We start from the raw sequence: 25,008 nt of genomic DNA, 5'->3' as shown, positions 1-25,008 counted from the left end.
CAGCAGACCTTGTCAACAGCTGCAGGAGGAGTTGGATGTAAACAGAGTGGGGTGAACAAAATGACACAAAGTTTTGGTAGCTGGTACAAGCTCCTGCACTCTAGTGGCTAATTTTTAAATGACAAAAGTTAGAATTCGATATCAGCTGCAAAGTATTTGGTTATAGAAATTACAGATGCATTGCCAATCACTCAGAGCAGGACTGCATTTTTTTTTCTTTTTAAATAATGAGTAAAGGGAGCTGTATGTAAATGTTTTGAGCCACAGACTCTAATATATACAACAGAACACACCAATTTCTAAGGCTTTGTTGCTGTTTATAATGGCCTATTGTTCACATTTACCAGAATCCCTTTAGGCAGGGTTTGTGGAACTACATGACCATGACCTCACCCTGAGGTCATCACAGAGGACAAGGGGGCACTCTTTACATCTGACCTCATGACCTCACCCTGAACTTATCACAGTGGACAAGGGGGCACTCTTTACATCTGGCGGAAAAGAAATTTAATCTCCAAACACGGAAAGGTTTCTTCACAGTGAGAGCTGTGAAAATGTGGAATAGACTCCCTCAAGAGTTGGTTCTGGCCAGCTCAGTGGATTACTTCCATAAAGTCCTGGTTTTTTTCTTGGATACACAGAATATAACTGAATACTAATATTTATAGGTAAAGTTGATCCAGGGAATATCCGATTGCCTCTCGGGGGATCAGGAAGGAATTTTTTTTTTCCCAGCAGGAGCAAAGTAGATCATGCTAAGTGGGTTTTTTGCCTTCCTCTGGATAAACTGTGGGTGTAGGATTATAACTTTTTTTTCTTTATGGTTGAACTGGATGGACTTTTGTCTTTCAGCCAGACTATTATTATTATACAGGATTTATATAGCGCCAACAGTTTGCTCAGCGTTTTACAATATAACAGGAGACAATACAGCAACAATACAGTTCAATACAAGAGGGATAGGAGGAACCTGCTCCTATGTCACTATGGAACATGCACCAACAGACAAGGCTGCTTTCGTGTCAGCTACAGGGTTCAAAAAGGTAACGGTTTTAGGTGGACTTGTATAACAGTTTACCAAAGTTACAGAGCTAGTCTGGCTGAAAATAGACAAAAGTCCATCCAGTTCAACCATAGAAAAAATAAAGTTATAATCCTACACCCACAGTTGATCCAGAGGAAGGCAAAAAAAACAGCAAAGCATGATCCAATTTGCTCCTGCTGGGAAAAAAAAAATTCCTTCCTGATCCTCCGAGAGGCAATCGGATATTCCCTGGATCAACTTTACCTATAAATGTTAGTATCCAGTTATATTCTGTGTATCCAAGAAAGAATCCAGGACTTTTTTGAAGCAATCCACTGAGCTGGCCAGAACCAACTCTTGAGGGAGTCTATTCCACATTTTCACAGCTCTCACTATGAAGAAACCTTTCCGTGTTTGGAGGAAAAGAAATTAAATCTCCAGACGTAAAGAGTGCCCCCTTGTCTTTGGTACAGGCACTTCAGACAGGGCCTTTACACAACCTGACATAAAAAAAAGAAAAACACATACAAAAAACAAGTGACATGCATATACTAATTGGGAAACATATAATGTGTATGGACAGCTTTATTCCAGGAATATATGTTGAAGTGTAATTCCATATACTGGCCAGCAGGGGACAATATCTGCACATTCCAGATACAACATCCTAGAGCAGCAATATAGAAGTAAACACCTTCCTAGTCACATGTGTTGATCCAGCTGCCCTGCAACAAATATATAATATACACATCAGAATAGTCAATGGTCCCTGAGTAACAGGAGCATTCAATACCCCCTAACCTCATCCCCCAAAACATTCTTGGGAAATACAATTTTACCTGGTTTAATAAATCGTTATGATACAATATTTAAAACAGCCGTGGCCGAAGCGGGTTTCCTAAAGCAGAGTTAAGCAGAATTCTCACCAAACCGCTAAATACGTCTACGTGACCTGATTTAGTTGCCAAAATGTTAATAAACTGTTCAGCTGCTCTTGCGATTTACACACAGTAAGGCGAGGAGGGAGACTACTATTCCTTGTTGCGGCTTCCTCTGCCATTTTCACACCTGACTGCATACAGGTCATCAGTCTGGCAAGGCCCTCCTGCTAAGCTTCCTGAACAGTGATATAATATTTCAGACGAATCTGTTTCATGGCTGGAGATCCTGACAGTAAAGCACTTCCTTTTGCAAGCTGACACCGTTAAGCCACAATTAGCAGCAGTGTTGTCAGCCAGCTGCGATAGAGCTGGCTGGCAGGAGTCCTTTGAGTACAAGTGACCTTCGAGCAACAGGGTCACTTTCAAGCGAACGTCTTGCGCAGCATGGAGGAAGCTATTGGCATGCTATCCCTAATCATTCCAAGCTCGAGATCGCTCATGCTGCAACGGCTTGGAGAAGCGAAGGGCTGCTTTTTTATAACTAAAAGGAAAAAAATGTTTTTTGTAGCTTAGGACAAAAGTGGAGAGGGATTAGATTACCTGTCAGTTTTTATTGCGGTCTGTGCCCCCCGTTAAGGAGATTCACCCTCTCTATTGGTCCTGTTTACTGTTAACAGTAAAAGTGGGAGTAAAAGAAAATCCCAAACTTTGGGTTGTCCCCATAAAAGTAATAGAGGGGAAATCGTCCAAGGGTGACACTAGTTCTGATGATTCTGATTTGCAGAGATTGTTCTCTCACTTCCTGTTTTGGCTATGGGATAGGAAGTGAAGGTAAATCTCCCCAGTGGGAAACAGAAAACAAACAAGGTGACAGGGGTTATAACCCTCCATTACTCTTTAAAAAAAAAAAAAAAAAATGTTGACTTTAGTTCTACATAAACAACATTCTCCAAAAAGTTAAACTCATCCCTGTTAACCTTCATTGTAGAACGAAGGGCTATCTGAGGCCTGATCCCTTATCTGAGATCAGTAGTGGGATGGTTGCAAGAACAGGTGCTGGTACACATACTCTGCTGTAAGGATACCTATAGAAACATCTCCATTACAACCAATCCATCTCCATACAGCGGATGACAGATAATGCTCACAGCCCTCCAGAGATTATTGAGATAAAGTATTTATAATTGCTAAACAGCCCTCCTTCTCCATCAATAAATGGAACTCCTTCCTTGAGATCCTTTAAAAAAAAAAAAAAAAGTAAAATAAATTCATTACATCATTCTATCCAAATTTTCCTATGTTTTGTCTCTTTAAAAATGCTGAAAGTACAAAGAGATACAGGTTAATCCTGCCAGAATTCCTAATTTCCTGTAGTGACCCAATAACACTGCCTCTGCTGCACAGAAATCCCAATCAGTGTCGTCAGCTCTGCCCAGTTCTCCAATGAACGGCGTCTAACACTTAGACCATGGGTGTTAAACTGGCGGCCTGCCAGTTGCTGCCAAACTACAAGTCCCATGAGGCATTGCAAGATTGACAGTTACAAGCATGACTCCCAAAGGCAAAAGGCATGATGGGACTTGTAGTTTCACAACAGCTGATGGGCCACCAGTGGTGTATTTAGGTTTTGTGCTGCCCTAGGCAACACAAAAATCGGATGTTCCCCTGCGGAGAGAGCCTTACGCCAATCAGCACCATCCCCCTCTCCTGCTGCCCCCCCCTGAAAAATTCCACCCTAGGCAAATGCCTTGTTTGCCTTGCAGTAAACACACCACTGCCCCTGACCTAGACCATATGTTAACAAGATAAAAAGAAGAGGGGAGATGTTCTGTAGTCCAGCAGGGCTGACAACACTGCTTGGGATTTTAGTGCAGTAGAGACATGGTATTGTCATCTCAAAGTTGGGTTTTCTGCAAGTATTTGTCTGTACTTGCAGGTCCTTTAAAAGGGATGAAGCATGGGGAAATGCGTATGCATTGCAGAGATGCACTACATATTTTTGTTTTCCCCCCAGAAATAAATGTTAAGTAAAATGCTTCATTTGTGTGTTGAAGGCAGACCCAGGTAAGGTAATAAATATTCTGAAAAAAGCCGTAGGAGCAATGTACTGACAAGATGACAAAAGCCTCAACTGTGAAATGCTCCAAAAGGGGAACCATCTGCAGCTGATCAGATTCCCTAGGTCATTCTCGCAATACAATAGGGAAATAGGATTGGCAATGGATAACAGACAGTCCTGGTTTTGCATTTTAGGGATGTAGGAACCCTAAAAAGTGCAGGTGGAGCTTCATGCAACAGAGCCATCGCATATTATCAAACCACACACTTAATGTCTCTGCTCTGTCACTGTGTAGCAGGTGTTAAAATGTAGAGGAGGGTGGGGAAGGGTAGAGGCATTCCTAAACTGCAGAGGCGGGCGGGGAAGGGTAGAGACACTCCTAAACTGCAGAGGCGGGCGGGGAAGGGTAGAGGCGTTCCTAAAATGCAGAGGCGGGCGGGGAAGGGTAGAGACGTTCCTAAAATGCAGAGGCGGGCGGGGAAGGGTAGAGACGCTCCTAAAATGCACAGGCGGGCGGGGAAGGGTAGATACGCTCCTAAAATGCACAGGCGGGCGGGGAAGGGTAGAGACGTTCCTAAAATGCAGAGGAGGGCGGGGAAGGGTAGATACATTCCTAAAATGCAGAGGCGGACGGGGAAGGGTAGATACGTTTACTAAAATGCAGAGGCGGGCGGGGAAGGGTAGATACGTTTACTAAAATGCAGAGGCGGGCGGGGAAGGGTAGATACGTTTACTAAAATGCAGAGGCGGGCGGGGAAGGGTAGAGACGTTCCTAAAATGCAGAGGAGGGCGGGGAAGGGTAGATACATTCCTAAAATGCAGAGGCGGGCGGGGAAGGGTAGATACATTTACTAAAATGCAGAGGCGGGCGGGGAAGGGTAGATACGTTTACTAAAATGCAGAGGCGGGTGGGGAAGGGTAGATTTGTTCCTAAAATCCAGAGGAGGGTGGGGAAGGGTAGATATGTTCCTAAAATCCAGAGGAGGGTGGGGAAGGGTAGATATGTTCCTAAAATCCAGAGGAGGGTGGGGAAGGGTAGATGCGTTCCTAAAATGCAGTGGCGGGTGGGGAAGGGTAGATACGTTCTTCTATTTTTTTTCCAGGCACTGAGTTTCCGAATACGTCTACCAGGAGAGCAAGCTAAGGTGCACACAGACCATACCATACACCGAGGGTCACTGGCAGGCCCAAAGCATGAGAACATGACCTTACCCTAGGGCAGTGCCTTGTTAATTGATAACAACAAAGCTTGTTAAAAGTCCTGCTGGTCATCAGGACCTCTGCAATCAGATGAGCAGCAGCCTGCCCTCCTACAAGTATCCATAGGCATCAGAGGCCAAGTGCGCTGCAGAGCATGGCTGAGCACCAACAGCAGACTAACATTTAAAACCGATACTGAAGAAGGAAAAAAAAAAAAAAAGGTACATGTGGGGTGTGTGGGGGCCCCATCGTTCAATAGCGAACACCCACAACCAGAGGAGAGACCATCTCGGCTGGTCATTAGGCAGCAAGGTCCTTAAAGTGAAACTCCAACCAAAACATTCAGTATTATTTTTACCATTTTGTACAGAGCAGAGAAGAGTTATAACTTCTGTCAAGCTTTATTGCTGTCTGTGTCCCCATTAGGGAGATTTCCCCCACCAGGGTATCACCAAGACTGGGAGTGAGGGGAAAGTAATTGTTTTGGATCAACTCACTGTAATTTGTAATACATTGGGGTAGATTTACTAAAACTAGTGCACTCAGAATCTGGTACAGCTGTGCATAGTAGCCAATCAGACTCTAATTTCAGCTCAATCAATTAAGCTTTGGGAATAAAACATGGAAGGAGATTGGTTTCGAGGGGGGGGGGGGGGAGGGGAGAGAGAGCGGGGGGGGGGTTCTCGAGAGAGAGAGGGGGGGTTCTCGAGAGAGCGAGTGTGTGTGAGAGAGGTGGGGAGAGAAAGAGCGCGCGCGAGTTGAGAGAGAGAAAGAAAGTTGAGAGTGCGAGAGAGTTGAGAGCGAGCTGAGAGAGAGAGAGAGCGAGCGAGCTGAGAGAGAGCGAGAGCGAGCGAGCTGAGAGAGAGCGAGCGAGCTGAGAGCGAGCGAGCTGAGAGAGAGCAAGAGAGAGAGAGTTTTTAATTTATATTAAACACAACACTATGGGTTGTCCAAAGAGAGCAGATGTGGTTTGCTTTTGGACAATCTGTCTCCGAGTCCTTGCAGGGAGGCACATATGTTAGCTTGAGTTATTGAGCTTCATATACATTTTTTTATTCTCAACAAAGCAGATAAAAACCAGATTAAAGAAAAAAAAAAAGTTTAAGCCAACAACTACAAGTTTTGAAATTAATTTAATAAAAGGGAATGCATAGTGCTCTTGTATGTATTTGGTTTAGGAGGGACACAGACAGGAAAAAGTGACATAAGTTCATATTCTTTCCATCCCATCTAAAAATTCAAAAACATTTTGATTGAAGTGCCACTTTTACAACCCCCCCTTTCCCTCCAAACAATAAAGGACTTCTTTTTGAGCGAGGACTACAATTCTGTCATGATCGTATGACCCCCTCCATGATTATTATAATTATTTTAACAAAAGATCATGTAACAGGGGCACAGCTTGACCCTCAAAAATGCAATAATTTACGTTTATTTCCTTTAATATAAAGTCCGCCCTTCCATGCCCCGCTCTGCTGCGCCAACACACCTGCTAGTAATCCATCATTAACAGAGAAACGCATGATTATGTGATAGCAATCGGCAAGTATGACACAACAAGGCAGATACACAGTCACTGGACAGAAGTGGTCAAGGCAGATGAAACAGATGCTCAATATATGGGATAGGAAAAAACTATCCCCTTATTAAAAAGGTAATCAGAGCTTCATCAGGGTGTCCAATAGAAGTGCAGTTACAAGTCACAGTAAATAGAAAATCTTAAGCGTAGTAATTTTACAATATACACAGGAAAGTCCTCCAAGGACCAGTTTTCACAGTGAGAATGGAGATTCTCAGATTTTTGACCAAGGATGTTCTAGTCAAACAAGTATGGGCCACCATAGTGCAAAATTCCCTGCTTCTGGGTCCTGGTCTCTCCGCTGTCACACGTTGTCCAATAGTCTTTTAAAGTTTTCCAGCTCTTTGACACTCGTAGAAATCCTGCAGGAAGGAAGTGGAAAATGGTTGACATTTGGGAGCTTACAACAAAGTAAACCTGTCAGTCTCATGATAATCACAAGGTGATCGACCACAACATTGTGTTTCAAAGTGTTTATGAGTTCAGGCTCCAAGAGTCACTGTCACCATGCCCATTGAGTGTCCGGTAATAGTACAGTAATGTAAAAGCCAAGCAAGCAGGAGGCTTTGTTCTGCTCCATCTAGTCTAGTACACATGGATCTTATAATGTACAAGAGCTGTGTGTGCAGCAAGCTTTTGCCAAGCATGTGAATGACAGCCTCGGCTGGGTCTCTGCCTCATTGGCTGAGACCACAAGCGGAAGTCATTGGCTTCTGCTGCTGTCAATCACAGCCAGTTAAGCCAATGAAGAGTGAGGGGGTGGGGCCAGGCCGCAGCTCCATGTGTGAATGGACACACTGAGTAGCGGGTGCCCCCATAGCAAGCTGCTTGCTGTGGGGGCACCCGACAGACAGGAGAGCCTGCGAGGGCCGAGAAGGGGAGGATTGGGGCAGCTCTGTGTAAAACCACTTCACACAGCATGCAAGTATAGACATGTTTGTTATTAAGAAAAAAAAAATTAGGCCTTTAAGATCACTTTAAAATTTACCATTATTGCTCTGCATCCGCCATCCACCTGATATATATATATATATATATATATATAGATAGATAGATAGATAGCAGTAAAAAACTCAGTTCGAATGTGGATAACAATTTCTATGAGCCAAACTGGTGACAACACAATGAAGTGGTAAAGATTGTACACCTTCCACAATGGCTCAGAGCATGCATGCACAGGTTTGTTACTGAGTGCTGATTACTGAGTGCACCGAGTCTAACTTTGGTGCTTATTAGACAGCTCTGCCATATTTATGTAGCACCCTTCTACATATCTAGGGGGAGCTAGATAGTTTTTTTTTTCAGCTAGAGAAGCGGAATAGAAGCCTAGGCTGAGCTAGAAGGGGTTATTTTAGGTCAGAGCTGGGAGGCTCTGCAGGGTAGTTACTTGACACCTCCTGCTTTAGAGAAAAAAAAAAAAAAAAGGAACCTTTAGAATCGCTTTAAATCCTAACTCCACTCAATGTCTATTTAAATACAGTTTGTTTAGGCCAAACTGGCCCAAACCAGCTGCTTACTGCACTGACAGGTGCACTTGCTGGGCATACAGTATTAACTGTATATACCCTGAGCAACATACAGTATACAGCACTGTGTTCTAGCAGTGGGACGGGAAGGCTATGTACAGTGAATGCATCCAGCAAGTGCACCTGTTAGTACAGTAGTTTGTTGGGGCCCGCTTACTCCAAACAAACTATTTAAAAAGGGACATTTTGGCGATAAGCTTCAACGCAGGAGTGCTCAGCATGTTGCCCTCAGAGCCCTCTGATGTGGCCCTCGACCTTACACCAGGGAAGCAAATGCATCCTTTGATTATGATTTGGGCTTGCTGACCCTTCATCTCACAGCATCAATGTACTGCGCTGAGCAAATCTTTTGGCGCTATATAAATACTGTATTATAATAATAATCAGAGTTCATCGAAGTGGCGCGGGCAGCAGAGGAAGCAAGCAGCCCAGAGAGAGAAGGAGCCACATAAGCCGTTGCAACCTCTGTATTGATGGCTCCTGTCCCAGGCAGACTGATAGCAAGTGCACTTCACCTGGGACCTTTCTAGCAGACTGGAGAGTGATGCCAGCAGACGCTGGAAGAAGAAAAGGTCAGTGTAATAAACATCACATACACTGCGCTTTTGCAATGTGAAGATTTTTACCTATAAAAAAAAAGTGAACTATTAGGCTGCTGTCACAATGATCCACGGGTGCAGTGCAGTGCACCTGTGGCTTTCCTGAGGGTTAGCTGACCTGAGCCACAGCCTTCTATTATATCCTGAGAGTTTTGTGCAGGCTCCCTGTCACATTCTGTTTTACACTTGGACAGGAGGGGCGGCATGTACAGAAGCCAATCCTCTCCATTTTCCTCCTGCAACTGCTGAAAGCCGGCTTCTCCTCCTATCGGCATTCATCATATGCAGGAGGAAAAATGTTCATCATGCTATTCAAAATAAAAAATTCTAAATTCTGAGCCATTTTCGTTCATTGTGGCCCGCGACCAGTTACCAAATCGCTTAAGTGGCTCTTGCCCTTGAAAAGGTTGAGCATCCCTCCTTTGAGGCCTGGTTTACATTTGCTAGGTAGCTAGGATTTTAGCGACCCCCCCTCCAATCACCTTTCCTTTAAGCTGTAGGGTGATATACACATGCTGTGGCAGAAATACTTTGCATCACTCTGTGGCAAAAACTGCCTGGCAGCAAATGCAGTACTATCACTAAAAGCAAATCTATCCAAGTGAATTGGGCCCCATTGCAACCACAGGCTCAAAGCTATGGTGAAAGATTCACTTTGAACCCGGGTTCACATATATGCGGTACAGTACATCGCATGTGATTTGCACAGAAACTGCGCCGCATTCCTGTGCAAATCACATGAGATTTCTGTGCGGTGCGATTGGAGCCATACATTTTGTATGGCTCAATTTGCACCGCACCAAAAACGTGCAGGACCCCTTTTTTGGTCCGCACTAGAATCAGAGTGCATGGGTATTCACACCTATGCGATCCGATTCTGCACATCGCACTGCGTTTTGTGGACCACTTTCGAGGGCGTTAACTTAACATACACACCCGCAGCAGTTTGCATGAACAGTGTGCGATTCTGATGTGGTGCGGAATTCGCACAGAAAACGCTGCAAATTCAGCACCGCAACAGCGTGAAACAGGGCTCAAACTGCCTATTAAAAAAAAAAAAAAAAAAAAACAAAAATACAAAGAAACAAACAGCCACCACCAAAAAAGAACTAGGTATTTAAGAGGGAGCAGTATTGCCTTCTGAATGTGTGTCAGTTGTTCCTATACCCATTTGTGAAAGAGAACCATCCTGGACATGAGTGTAAATGAGCCCTTACAGAATGCTTCATTTCCCCATTTGGGAATATTAAGCAGATGCTTTTTAAAAGCCTGCTGTGTAAACTGCTCTTATACAACTTGAAAGCCGTGTGTGTACGGGACTTTTAGTTGTGTAATGGCAGCCCGCATAACACCATCAAGCCAGGTTCACTTTAAGTCTACCCAAAAAATGAAAGAGAAAAAAACAAACAAAAAGAAAACAGTTATGGATGAGTGATGTTTTCAGGTTCTCCATTGAATTGTTCAGATTCAGACCAAAAATGACAGTAATGTCCCTCCCGCCGACTTCCCCTATCCTATGCATCATCCAGGGGGTACAGCTCAACAAGACAGACATTTACATGTACTCACCTTCCAAACGCGTTAAGAAGGGCCACGATTTCCTGGCGCTTCAAATGAAAGCCGTAGGACGGCCCACTTTCTGCCATGTTCTCAATTTGTTTTTCAGAAAACAGAATTTTCAGTGCCGTTCCTAATCCCTGAGTCTGCATGAGATACAATGATCACTACAGGTTATATGGCAATAGAGATAAACAGATGAAATATAGGCAGCCCAGACCAAACATGTACACATAAGTGGTGTTTTAACACATAAGCATTGCATTAAGGCAGGCCACTGAAATGAACTGACAATGGCACCCCAACCTGGTGAAAATCAAACAGGTACCATTATTGGTAACATAACACATCAGGATACGGTGTTGGAACAAAGCAGGTGTGTTGCCTTAGTTCCATTTGAAATTAAAGAATTAGTTCACCTTTTTGCAAAAACTAAATAAATGCAAATTTTTTTGCAGTTAAAAAAATGTGCATTTATTATTTTTTGTAGTAGGTGCCTGTAAAGCATTGCACCAGCGATCAGCAGATTGCTGATGCCATGTAGGTCTCCTGCAGACTGTCAGGTTATCTGTTTGCTTGTACATCCCGTATGGGCAAGCCCATACCTCTGACAAGAAGGCTCAATGAACTGCCACAGCACTCACAGGAAATCAGGTGCCGGCTACAGGTTCGGGATTATGTTACATCCTAATACTAGGTTCACACCTATGCGGTTTCCAGAAACGCACTACAGTCCATTTTTATGGGACAGGTTCAAACGCAAACTGCATAGGTGTGAACCTAGCCTAAAAACAGGTGGAACATGTAACATGTTCCCAAAGGTGAACTTATCCTTTAGCCCTGGTTCACACTGATGCGGTGCGGAATTCTCAGTCTTTTCAGTGCGAATTCCGCACCGCATCAGAATAGCACCCCGTTCATGCGAATCGCTGCGGGTATGTATGTTAACAACACCCTGAAAGCAGTCCGCAAAATGCGTGCGATGTGCAGAATCAGATCGCTTATGTATGAATACCCATGTGATCCGATGCTATTGAGGACCCAAAAAAGGGTCCTGCTCATTTTTGGTGCGATTAGAGCCATACAGAATGTATGGCTCCAATTGCACCGCACACAAAATCGCATTTGATTTGCACAGGAATGCGGTGCGGTTCTTGTGCGAATCACATGCGGTATACCGCACTGCACATATGTGAACCCAGGCTCAATGTCACTGCAAGGCACATGCTGCATTCATTTTGAATAGCACCCCATCACAATAAAGCAATGCATCAGCATTTCAGCACACAATGCATGGTAGTGCTCCCCACAACGCAAGGCAGGCACCCCAATACACTAGAGCAAAGCATAGGGAAACAATATGGTGCCTTGACAAAAATTATGTAGGTCTGATTTTTGGCATGTCAGTGTGCATTGCAGCCCATTTATTTCAAGGTGTTAAAGGCAGCCCATTGAAATTAATAGACTACTAATGTGTCAAAAATTGGACATGCACCATTTCTGGCAAGGCAGTGTGCTGTAATGTTGGTATGTCGCCTTAGTGTGTTTCGGGGTTATTAAAAATAAACGGCACTGCAACACAGCAGGACATGCAACATGCATGGCTGTATATTGTGGCAGCGCTCAGGTTATGACACGATAGTAGAAAAGGACAAACTCAGAAAATTTTGTCTGCGTTGTCTAGCAACCAAAAACACAGCAATTGTCATTTTTTTTTCTACAGCCAGTAAGAAAGGAAGGATGTGGTTGGTTACTGCAGCCGACACAGCTATATTTGTACAAGATAACCGCCAAATGTCCAAGACATGGAAGGGCTCTTTCCAAACTGCACAACCATTTTAAAAATTACAAATACAATTTTAAATTACAAAGTTGGCAGAAGACACCATCTGGTAAAAAACGACTGGGCCAGGATTTGATCATACATCATAGGATGTGATCAACCACTATTGGGTGATGATGGGTCTCTACTCTTTCCCCAAAACAAGGCACCTTGAACCATCTTGCTCACAATCCTTCCTCCACCCTACTTCACTTTATACATTGCTCAAAAAAAAAAAAATGAAAGGAAAAAAAAAAACTTTGAAAAAACACATCAGATCTCAAAAGGAGAAAAATCATGCTGGATATCTGTACTGATAGGGACAGGGTAATGTGTTAGGAATGTAAGGACGCCCCATTGTTTGATGGAAATGAAAATGATCGACCTACAGAGGACTAAATTCAAAGACACCCCGAAAATCAGTGAAAAATGATGCAGCAGGCTAGTCCATTTTGCTGAAATTTCATTGCAGCAACTCAAAATGGTCCTCAGTAGTTTGTATGGCACCCACGTGCTTGTATGCCCCTACACTCTCAGGCATGCGCCTAATGAGACGATGGATGGTGTCCTGGGGTATTTCCTCCCAGATCTGGACCAGGGCATCACTGAGCTCCTGGACAGTCTGAGGTGCAACCTGGCGACGGCAGATGGACCGAAACATGATATCCCAGAGGTGTTCTATTGGATTTAGGTCAGGAGAGCGTGGGGGCCATTCAATGGTATCAATTCCTTCATCCTCCAGGAACTGCCTGCATACTCTCACCACATGAGGCTGGGCATTGTCGTGCACCTAGAGCAGTGTTTCTCAACTCCAGTCCTCATGGACCCCCAACAGGTCATGTTTTCAGGATTTCCATTATTTTGCACAGGTGATTTGATCAGTTTCACTGCCTTAGTAATTACCACAGCTGTTTCATCTGAGGGAAATCCTGAAAACATGACCTGTTGGGGGTCCATGAGGACTGGAGTTGAGAAACACTGACCTAGAGGAACCCAGGACCCACTGCACCAGTGTAGGGTCCGACAATGGGTCCAAGGATTTCATCCCAATACCTAATGACAGTCAAGGTGCCATTGTCTAGCCTGTAGAGGTCTGTGTGTCCCTCCATGGATATGCCTCCCCAGACCATCACTGACCCACCACCAAAACAGTCATGCTGAACGATGTTACAGGCAGCAGAACGTTCTCCACGGCTTCTTTAGACCCTTTCACGTCTGTCACATGTGCTCAGGGTGGACCTGCTCTCATCAGTGAAAAGCACAGGGCGCCATTGGTGGACCTGCCAATTCTGGGGTTCAATGGCAAATGCCAATCAAGCTCTATGGTGCTGGAGAGTGAGAAAAGAGCCCACTAGAGGACGTTGGGCCCTCAGGACAACCTCATGAAGTCTTTTTCTAATTGTTTGGTCAGAGAGATCACACCAGTGGCCTTCTTGAGGTCATTTTGTAGGGCTCTGGCAGTGCTCATCCTGTCCAGCTCTCCTGGAGTAACTGCCTGTCTCCTGGAAAATCCTCCATGCTCTTGAGACTGTGCTGGGAGACAGAGCAAACCTTCTGGCAATGGTACATATTGATGTACCATTCTAGCGGAGTTGGACTCCTGTGCTACCTCTGGAGGGTCCAGGTAACGCTTCATACTACCAGTAGTGACACTGACCCCAGCCAAATGCAAAAACTAGTGAAAAACAGTCAGGAAAGATGAGTAGAGAATAAAATGTCAGTGGCCTCCACCTGTAAAGCCATTTCTGTTTTGGCGGTCATCTCATTGTTGCCCAACTAGTGCACCTGTTAATTTCATTAACACCAAAGCAGCTGAAACTGATTAACAATCCCCTCTGCTACTTACCTGACCAGATCAATTTCCCAGGAGTTTAAAGGAAGACTTTTTAATTAGAGTCTAGCATCAAGTTAATTATTTTGAGCAGTGTAGTATTGCGAGTCACGAATATGTGTTCATGGGACAGCGATCCAAGTACAACTCCAACCAAACTATTGTCATCTTTGGATCAAAGACGGGCAGAGTTGATTATTATTAGGACGGGGAAGAGTTGCAGCCACTTTTTTTAGGTTTATTGCTGTCTATGCTGCCACAGTGGTCACTAAAACAGAAAGTACAAGGAAAACTGAAGTAAACTTCTCTGCACTGCCACCAACATCTCCCGGTCACACAATGGCAATCAAGAGCAAATAGGATGTCCTTTCCATCATGTGATTGCTGACAGCCAGTCACACAATTCAAAGTCATAAAAATGTCTCTTGCAGGGTTAGTGGGAAAGGTTCAAGCATCCTTTAGCTGAATATGTCTTAGACTCCTTACCTGCAATTTTCCCCAAAGGCGACATTTAAAGCAACCAACGCAGTCCATAATTCTTGAGATATTCCTGAAGTGCTGCCGGAATTCTTCCTATATAAAAAGGAAAAAAAAAAAAAAAAAAATCACCCTGTGAATGTGTAAAGTGAAAGTGAAGTAACAGAATTATACAGGAAACGTAGGCATCCATGTTAGCTTCTATCACAGGTATGGATTGAGTATCGGTAGTGATAAACAGACCGCGGTGCAGCACAGCTTACAATTATTTATAATATCTGGGACTGATGGCATCTCGTTATCCATCGTAGATGTGATAATCCTGGTATGGAAAAGTAGACACTGGCCAAGAAATATTTCATGCCCCCTCTCCGTTGCATCAAAACTGTAGCAAGCCCTCTATCCCGAAATCCCCAATCCTCACGCAGACTCGAATATTAGTTCTATTGTTTATGTTACCTTTAAGCGGTCAGCTTGCTTCTTATCACCGGCAAAAAGAGAATTTTCATCGAAGTGCAGGGGAAAATCTCTGAAACATGACAGAGAGAAAGAAATATAACTTGACCAGAAAGAACACTTACAAGGAATGGAATGTAGATGATACCTTTAGGCTCAATTTACACAAGGATGTTTATTTTAGCTATGTGACTGTCATTTTTTAAATCTCATTAGACTCAGCTGAAAAGGACTGTCAGTCTGAAAATAAAGATCCTGGTGTTCTAGTTTGGTGTATTAATTAATGTGCCTACAGTCTACATTCATGCCAAGGGCACGTTTGCACAGGGCATAACCATGCTTACTCCCATGAAAGGGTCATCTTTATCCACACAGGATGCAGGCAGTCCCATAAATGTCAACTGGGACGCAGCAGTTGTGTGATCATACAGTGCATCCAGAAAGTATTCACAGCACTGAACTTTTGCCACGTTTTGTTATGTTACAGTCTTATTCCAAAATGGATTAAATTCATTTTTTTCCCTCAACATTCTACAAACAATACCCCATAATGACAACGTGAAAGAAGTTTGTTTTGAAATCTTTGCAATTTATTAAAAATAAGAAGCAGAAAAAAAACACATGTACATAAGTATTCCCAGCCTTTGCTCAATACTTTGTTGAAGCTCTTTTAGCACCAATTACAGCCTCAAGATGTCCCAATCTGATATCTGTGCAGGTGCATGTTTCTGAACACACAATGTCTGCATCCAGGGACACATGCCCACACGGATGTCAAATTGGGGTACCGTGGCTGTGTCCATGCAGCCGCTGCATCCCAATCGGCATGGAACTGCCTACATGCAGATGTATGGAGCACCTGTGTATTACATGCAGGCAAATACAGCCCTTCACACAGATACAAAAAAAAAAAAAATGGAAACACTACATGATTTCCAAGCAGGCGTGAAAGTGACAACATATTTCGTGTTGAAAGTGGAAGTGATGTAACCCTCATTTGCATCCACTGTGTGATGACACCTAGTTAACATGTGGGAAGCCTCACTTTCCTCATTCATTACGTGCGCTGCTAGTAATACGGAGTCATGTCAGAGCTTACTGAGCTTCAAAGAGGGAAAATTGTTGGTGCTGCTTAGCTGGTGCCTCTGTGACCGAAGTTGCCAATGTATTTGCCGTGTCGCGAGGTACAGTATCAAAGGTTATGACGGCATATACAGTTTCCGGGAAAATGTCGTCTGATAAACTTAAGCACAGTCGATATGGTTATGGTTTTTTTTTTTTTTCATACCTTTCAGTGTACAGCGGCTTTGTTCACTTTCTCTACTCATATGATATGGTCAACTAAGTGAAAGACAAAGGGGACTGCGCAGGATTGTGACCCGGAATAGGAAAACTGCTGCAGAAGTGACTGCAGGGCTCAATCTCAGTCTTCACGGGACTCAGTCTTCAGAGGACTGATATTGAGCTCTGCAGTCACTTTTGCAGCAGTTGTTTTCTTATTCCGGGTCACAGTCCTGCTAACTGTCCTTTTGTCTCTTTCGGTCAGTTGACCATGTCGACCGTGCTTAGGTTGTGTGGAGCCCTCACTGCCCTCAGGTAAAATGCAGAACTGCTGGTCCTACATTGTACTTGACAATGTCCGAGTGCAATCACCAAAGAGAAGAGGCTTCCGTGGACCATTCGCATGGTGTGGAAGAAACCTGCCAGAATAGGGAAGGCCAGGGTTTTGGCTTATTCCGCTACCTCAAGACTTGCAGAAGGGCTTTAAATGAGTTTCTACGCTATGTGGCCCTCCTGTATAAAAGATGTAATTGAACAGCATGAGTCTTACTTGGCATCGTGCAGAATGTCGATCAGAAGTTGTTTTGTCTCCAGGTCTTTTGTGTCATTTCCGGTATATAGTAGAAAAGACTGTCGCTCAAAGAAAGGCAGAACCTTGGAGATGGCTCTCAGCTCAATCAGGTATATAAAGTACAGATTCTTTAGTCGCCGTGGCCCTTCGTTCTGGGTTTGTGTGGCGTCAAAGCGCTTCTGAAACTCTGTCACATTATGTCCCCAGATTTTATCCATCCACGTGTCTACAGAAAAAAAAGAGATAACTATTAGTGAAATCAAATCTAGAGTCAAAATGAGAGAAAAAAAAAAAAAACAACACCAGTTATCCAACAAGGTTCACCCATAAAATGGGATGCTCCACTTTTTGATATGGGGAAAAATATTTTTAACCACTCATGCATTTCATGTTCAGTTACAAAATGGTTGGTCATTTGGTCACTGATCCTATTCTTCAGATACGAGTCCAGTCCGACTCCGATCCATCCATTATGAGGCCAAATATCTCAGCCTCTGGTCATCTGCCACCACAGCAGCAGAAATATTTCCTCCCCTCTATTAGTCATTTTATATCCAAAAAAGAGGTTTCACTTTTCTTAAGTTAAAGGAGAAACGTTCACGTTGCCTATTCTGGCCGTAGCAACAGTGTCTGAAAATGTCTCACCCCTCAAGTGTCCCCTTCAAAATGATTCAGATCTCTTCCTGTTTCAGTGACCACTCAAAATGTTGCGTTTTCCCTCACTTTTAATCTTGTTGACGGTGGTCATCAAGACAAAGGACTGGAATCTCCCCAGCTGGGACACAGACAGCAATGAAAACCTAGCAGAGTAGCTAACCCCTTCCTGCTTTATTTTATTTATTTCAGGTACTTATATAGCACTGTCAATTTACGCAGCGCTTTACACATATACAGTATATTGAACATTCACATCAGTCCCTAACCCTCAAGGGGTGTACAATATAAGGTCCCTAACTCACATTCATACATACACATATTAAGGCCAATTTAGACAGGATCCAATTAACCTACCAGCATCTCTTTGGAGTGTGGGAGGAAACTGGAGCACCCGGAGGAAACCCACGCAAGCACAGGGAGAACATGCAAATTCCATGCAGGAGGCGCCATGGTCGGGAATCGAACCCATGACCCATTTACTGCAAGGCAGACGTGCTAACCACTAAGCCACTGTGGCACCCACAATATTGAACTCCAAAATGTTTTAGTTTTGAATAAACTGTTTAGGGGTTTTTTTCTGCATGTGTCTTCTCTTTACTTCCTCTCCAGGAGACACAATAGGAAGTGAAAGGAAATCTCTCTTCTAAGACAGTTGTCATTGCAGCAAGTGGCCCCCCTGTTCTATATTCTCTCTGTTTTTATTCTGATGACAGCTGTAAAATTTAGGCTATCCCATCACTTTGTCTCAGTGATAATTATCTCTAAAAGGGCAATGCATTGTTAGATCTTCATGACTGGTGTACCTTGGAAGATAACTGTATGAAATATGTGATGAGAAAGTAAGTTGCAATGATGTACTCATATCTGTGAGGTTTCTGAGCTCCCTAATGGGGGATTAGATAACCTGGAGTGAAAGCATGTGTTAGAATTTTAGCCAGTTATTGATAAAGCAGCCAAAATGTGCTTAGTGCGTGGCCCTGTGCCCCCCCCCTCCTTTCCCCACCTGAAATCCATCAATTAAAAAATATTATTAACCACTTGCCCTCCTGAGGATTTACCCCCTTTCCTGATCAGGTCATTTTTTGTTATGGCACTGCGTTACTTTAACTGACAGTTGCGTGGTCATGCAACGCTGCACCCAAATGAAATTTACGTACTTTTTTTCCCCCATAAATTGAGTTTTCTTTTGGTGGTATTTGATCATCTGTGCGGTTTTTATTTTTTGTGCTGAAGTACCTGATGGGTTAACATTTTCCTACTTTATCAAAAACTTAAAAAAAAAAAAAAAAAAATTCTGCCTTATAGATATTTTAAAGCACAAAAAAAGGTGTTTAGGCAGTACTCAGGATTCTATCTGCTGAGTCTTCATAATGAGGAATGTGGAGGTCCATAATGCCCCTATCCCATGGACAAAAAAAAAAAGTTTTCCGGATTCCTCATTATGAAGACTAAAAGTGTCGACTCCCTAAGAGTCTTCATAACATGCCTCTTCAAGTATTCTGCAGGGCTGTGGAGGGGGGCTGAAACTGACCACACTATCCAGGATGCCTATTCTCTAATCTGGATATCAGAGGCCCCGGCAACCTGCAGCTGTGAACCAGCTGATAGGGAGTACTTATCTCCGATGGCTGATCCCAGAATAATGCCCGTGGCATAACCCAATTGAGACAACTGTGCCCTCCCAGAGAGATGGGGGGGGCTCCAATATCTTTTGTGTTAAAAATAAGAGCAGTGGAGGGACCCTTAAGTTTGCTTTTAAAAAATGAAAATACGTGTAGGGCAAAATTTATGAAAAGGTGTTGGAGTAAAAATATATGGAATGGGTTTTTTATTGCGCAGTGAGCTACTCTCATCTAATGACTCTGGTTGCAGTAAATCTAAGGGAGTTTGGTTTCCTGGTTTTATAGCACAAAGATACTTCTGTGTTTTATTGAGGGACAGACAAGTGGAGAGAACTAAAAATTAGGTTAACTAAAGTGCAATATGAGGACACAGTAAAAGCATTTCCTCTTAGAGACAGAGATTTATCAAGCAAGTTGTGCTCAAAATCAAGAGTTTTTGCAGTGCAATTCCAGCATCTTCTTGCAAACAACTTAAAAGCATGATGTGTATGTTTATTTGCAGCCCATATAATCTTGTCCAACTGACTGCAAGAGTTTTGCAGACCTCAGACAGAACTGAGGGACACTAATAAGTGCTTAAAGGGAAGTTCCACCCGAAAGGGGAAGTTATGCTTTAAGTCTCTGTCCCCCACTTGGCACCTCTGGGGGGGTGGGGTTGAAGCGAGTACCCGAATTTGACAGGTACCCGCTCCCAGTTCTGCTGCGATCGGAAGCGGAAGTTATCCCCCCCTCCCAGAAGACTATGGGACCATTCACAAAGCACAGCGCTTCTCGCACATGCGCAGTGGGCATCCGGCTGTGAAGCTGCAAGCTGTCACAGCCGGGTGCCCACACTGGAGATGCCGACGCCGGGGAGAGAAGATGGCCGGTGAAACTGTGGTGAGGACACTGCTGGACCGAGGGACAGGTAAGTGACTGTATTTTAAAAGTCAGCAGCTACTGTTTCTGTAAGCTGTTGACTTTTTTTTTTTTTTCAGCTGGAACTCCACTTTAAGGGAATAGTTTATATTGGTGCAGCGATACAAAGGCTGATCACAGACAGTTTTTTTTTTTTTTATCAGCCAGGGGGCTGATTGAACCCCCACAGCAAGCCCCAAAGCCACACAAGCAAGGTGGATGGAGGAATCTTCCCAGCTGTGCCATTGTATTCTGACAGTGGGTCTTCCTGAACAGAATACACTGATCAGTGGCTACAGCTGATTAGCTGCAGCCTGCTGATCAATAAAAGTTTTTCAACAGTAACACTCAACAGGAGTTACCGTTACCCAAAGGTGCCAATCCTTAATGGGAAGCGGGGGACAAAGGCTTAAAGCAGAACTTCCCCATTTGGGTGGAGCTCCACTTTAATTTAAAAAACCCCCACGTTTATAAATGCCTGCTCTGTGTAGTGGTTTTGCACACAGCACCCCCCATCCTCCTCTCCTCAGGTCTCCCGCCTGCTCGGGCCCGCCCCCTCGCTCCTCAGTGGCTGCGATTGACAGCAGCGGGAGTCAATGGGCTCCCACTGCTGTCTCAGTCAATGAGGACAGGGAGTCCCAGGATAGCGGAGACTTCAGATCGAGACGGGGCTTAGGTGAGTATTAGGGGGACTAGGGGCCTGAGTTTCCAAATGGTCAGTCCACCCCTGCATAGAATACATGATGGTAAAAACCTTGAGCTTTTACAACTGCTTTAAGTGAGCAGTACAGTACATCTTCCTTACCTTGCAGTAGGTATCTTGCACTGAGGTGAATATTGATACTTGCATGTAACCCAGATATCAGCCTGTAGAATGCTCTTTTCTCAACACACAGACCTACAAAAAGTAGTACAAGAACAGCTGTAAGAAAGAAACATAAAATACTACATACAAACTGAAATATAAAGGCTAGTCGCTTTAGTCTGCACTGAATACACAGTCAAATTTGGGCAATTATTATTATTATTATTATATATGTAGACTCTTGTGCTACAATTTGGCCAGGGGAGAGTTACAAAGCAATGAAGTTGTGACATCACATCGCACCCTGACAGAGCATAAGGGCAGGTTCACAAGAGCTTTGCAATCTGGAGAGTGACCCATGTTCTGATTGCTCTTCAGAGAGCATTTGACAGGCAGTAAGGAGTCAATATGGCGCACTAGTGTGGGATTCAAGGCGTTAAAGCAGGCAGTACAACTGCATGCATTGTATGCAACGGAATAAGGGTTGTTATTTTTCTGCAACGGTACTGATCAGATGGTTGGTGTAAGGTCAGCGGATTCCTCCTTTAATAAATTGTTCATGCTGATTGAGTTAGAGCTGCCTTCAATCAGGCATAGAGCTGCTGGAATCAGCACAATGCAGTTCATACACCAAGAGTGAGGAAATTGTATGCCCTTGGGGAACCCTTGCTGTTTTGTCAGGGGAGAAACATGCTATACAGTATGCTTGTAATTACAAGACAGGAGATATATAGAGATAGATATATATATATATATATATATATATATATATATTTTTTTTTTTTATTTATTTTTTTTCTTTAATTATTAATTATATAATAAATAAAATCTCGCTTTTCTTTTTTGGCGGAAATTAAATTACGTACCTTCCAGCCAGCTATAGAACATGGTTTCTGGGGAAAAAAAAAGAAAAAAAGATTGACCCAAAAAATCCAAAAATGCCAACATTCTAATTAATGTATATGTAAAGCCAATTGGGGAGGGGTTAATACGCCTGTCAGTTTTTATTGCTGTTCCTACTAAGGAGATCCTCCATTTGTCCTGGTAACCACTGTCAAAGAAATGAAACTTATGGAAAATCCAGGTTGTCACTAGAACAAGAATAATCTCCCAATAGGGACAATAATTCAGATAACTATCATATAGACAACACAGCTAAGAACGCAGCTGTATTCACTAACACTAGCTTAACCTTCCCCTCCTGAAACTGGTCGAAGCAGTAAATCTCAGATTTAATTAGCATTTGCTTACCTGAGTCTGTGTAAAAAGAATTCTGAAGCCCTGATAAAACAGTTGTGTGTTTGGCTTTATTTTGCTATGAATCAATCTGATCATCAAAATTACCTTGGACTCTTGGACATTTGTTTACGCTCTTATTGGATTGTATGTATTAGAGTTTTATTGCAGTCTATGGTACTGTTGTGGAGATATCCACTTGCTTCCTGAAAAGTGCCACAGGAAAGGAGGGCATGAACAGGCGTGCCCAAAACCCCCCACTTGGTCCCCCTCCAATAAAGTTCCAACTATTCCCTGCCCTAAGCAGAACAAAGAAATTTCAAGTCTCTAGCTGGGTTTAATTAACACAGTACCATCCCTGGTTTACGCTTCTGTGACTTATACAACACAAAGTCCCATGACAAGTCAAAACACTTTCATTTCAAATGGGTGCCATCCTAACCCATGTGACCCAAGTCGAAGAAACAGGAAAAAAACTTTTCTGCAACTTTGGTGCGACTTGGGTGCCACAGACTGCAATTTTAAACCACAAAAGTTGCCGGAAAGTCCCAAGGAAGTTGCACAGCTCTGGGGTCAGAGCACTGAGCCCCTGTCACAAACAAGAAAAAAAAAAAATATGAAGGAGTGGGCTGAACTACCCAAGTGATCCAACAGACAATTAAAATGATTAACTATTACCTGGAAAGGGCTATGAAATAAATGGATGGGTTCCCTTACCTTCATTTTCACCTACAGAAAAAAAAATATATATTTAATAAAGAAATAAAAACAAACAATGTACATTTATTCTCTATTCACTGCTGGCATCATATGAATCAATTTCTGATCAAACCATGCCTGCTGTTTAGCATGCCATATCACCTGAAATGTAAATACAATTTCTTCATAAGAAGTCCTAATAAAATGTATACACCACAAGAAAACATATGGAAAAAAAAGAAATAAAAAAGGGAATTTTTCTTACCTCGCCCTGAAGCCAGAGGATTCAGTGGTCGTTTTACGGCTTTTGGCCTGCAAAACAATGAGGAGAATTTAACTCCGGTGGGTAAACAAGTCATATTCCTAATACGTTGGCTGTTGAAATAACTAATCAGTTGCCTCCCTTTATTTTTTAAGCCATTGCCTTTGATTATCTAATAGTATAGCGTAGAAAATAGTCAGGTGTCTGCCCTAATTTTCTAAGCTATATATGATCAGGTAACCAATCAGGCTGTCTGCCTTTATTCTAGGTTCCTGCTAGTGTTGCTGCATAATCATATGCCTTTTTGTAGCACGTTTATGTGTTTTTGATGCATTTTCATGCCTTTTTGTCTTTGCCAACGACTAACAATATAATTGTGGCTAGGCGGAAGAGACTGCATATATGGGTTTTTATGCGTGCCAAAATGAAGTCCATGGGTTACAAACCTCACTGTGTAGTGCCAAAAGAAGAACCCGCACCTTTTCAAAATACTCACCGCACCGCGTTGGACGGATGTGAACAGTCACCATTAAGAATAACATGATTTCCACTGTTGTGCGTTGCAGCACTGACAGCAGATTTATTTATTTCAGGTACTTGTATAGCACTGTCAATTTATGCAGCACTTTATATATATATTGTACATTCACATCAGTCCCTAACCCTCAAGGGGTGTACAATCTAAGGTCCCTAACCCTCAAGGGGTGTACAATCTAAGGTCCCTAACCCTCAAGGGGTGTACAATCTAAGGTCCCTAACTCAAATTCTCAGATCCAATTATCCTACCAGCATGTCTTTGGAGTGTGGGAGGAAACCGGAGTACCCAGAGGAAACCCACGCAGGCACAGGGAGAACATGCAAACTCCAGGCAGGTGGTGCCGTGGTTGGGATTTGAACCAACGACCCTAGTACTGCCATGACAAATCACACTAGTGTAGACAGGGGCTTATTTTCTACGCTATACATTTAGGTAACCAATCAGGTGCCTGCCTTCAATTTCAAAGCTTTACAGTCAGGTACTCATCAAGTAATTGCCTTTATTTTCCCAGTCTATACAATCAGGTGAAGGTTTACAATCAAGTGAAAACGTTTATTTTTTAATAACATGTTATATTACCTACTCTGTGCAAGAGGTTTGCAAAGAGCAGCCCTGACCCTCTTCTTCTCGTGTCCCCCACCAGCGCTCTGGCTCCTTAGCCCTGCGAAGTGCCTCCTGCAGCAAGCCTCCTACTAAGGGGGCACTCGTGTGTGCTCGCTACTGAGCCCCACTCTGCATGTCCATAAGAGACACAGAACGGGGATAGTCCCCACCCCTGCTCTCTCCTCATTGACTGACTGACAGCAGCAAGAGCCATTGGCTCTTGCTGCTGTCAGTCTCTGAGCCAATGAGGAGGCACAGAGGCAGGACAGCAGCTCTTCTCATGCACATTGCTGGATCACGATCGGGCTCAGATAAGTATGAAGGGGAGCTGCATACTGAAGGTTTTTTAGCTCCAACCCACACTCTCTATTTCCTCCATCGGCAACAAATTAAGTACTGGCTAGCATTGCGGTTAATAATGTATTTCCTGTTTCTAGCTAGCCACTCAACCTTTTTGTAACAAGGGGTTAAGCAAACCATGCCTTCACAAAACTTAGTACACACCAGAGCTGACCTTACAGATAAGTATATTGGAAGTATGTTTGGGCTCAATTACACAACATTCCTGGAACTTCCACAAGCCTTGCACAATGAAAAACTGTGCTGCTATTGTGGCTAAACTGAAGTCTTTGTCCATCTGATGATTTCGGGAAGAGGAAGTGGCTGCTCCGACAGTCTCTCCTCATCCCCTATCCAGTTACACAAAGGAAGGCAATGTGCTGCAGATGGCTAATAATTGGTAGCTTGTAAGTTCCAGTTGGAGTTGGGTTTTAAAACTTACTTACCTTGCAAGTGACAAGATCCACTCAAGGGAGAAATAGATCAT

The 25,008-nt window shown here is 43.4% G+C and overlaps 1 protein-coding gene across 1 annotated transcript in view; it reads right to left on the bottom strand.

Moving 5' to 3' along the window:
* Window positions 1-1,591: 1,591 nt before the first annotated feature.
* ERO1A (endoplasmic reticulum oxidoreductase 1 alpha) overlaps window positions 1,592-25,008 on the bottom strand; it is a 68,590-nt gene continuing 45,173 nt past the window's right edge. The window contains exons 8-16 of the mRNA XM_089661362.1: window positions 23,045-23,091; window positions 22,798-22,809; window positions 21,711-21,737; window positions 20,845-20,937; window positions 16,843-17,089; window positions 15,015-15,084; window positions 14,565-14,651; window positions 10,438-10,571; window positions 1,592-7,105 (exon numbers count right to left, since the gene is read on the bottom strand). Coding sequence (XP_089517488.1) covers window positions 7,048-7,105; window positions 10,438-10,571; window positions 14,565-14,651; window positions 15,015-15,084; window positions 16,843-17,089; window positions 20,845-20,937; window positions 21,711-21,737; window positions 22,798-22,809; window positions 23,045-23,091 — 775 coding nt within the window. The 3' untranslated portion in view covers window positions 1,592-7,047. The remainder of the gene's footprint in view (window positions 7,106-10,437; window positions 10,572-14,564; window positions 14,652-15,014; window positions 15,085-16,842; window positions 17,090-20,844; window positions 20,938-21,710; window positions 21,738-22,797; window positions 22,810-23,044; window positions 23,092-25,008) is intronic.

Source organism: Staurois parvus, unplaced genomic scaffold (assembly GCF_062004578.1).
Source record: "Staurois parvus isolate SC_StPar_1 unplaced genomic scaffold, SC_StPar_1.0 ptg001329l, whole genome shotgun sequence".
In the NCBI taxonomy this organism is placed as follows: domain Eukaryota; kingdom Metazoa; phylum Chordata; class Amphibia; order Anura; family Ranidae; genus Staurois; species Staurois parvus.
The sequence above is the reverse complement of the archived record's forward strand: the minus strand, read 5'-3'. Positions and strand labels throughout refer to the sequence as shown.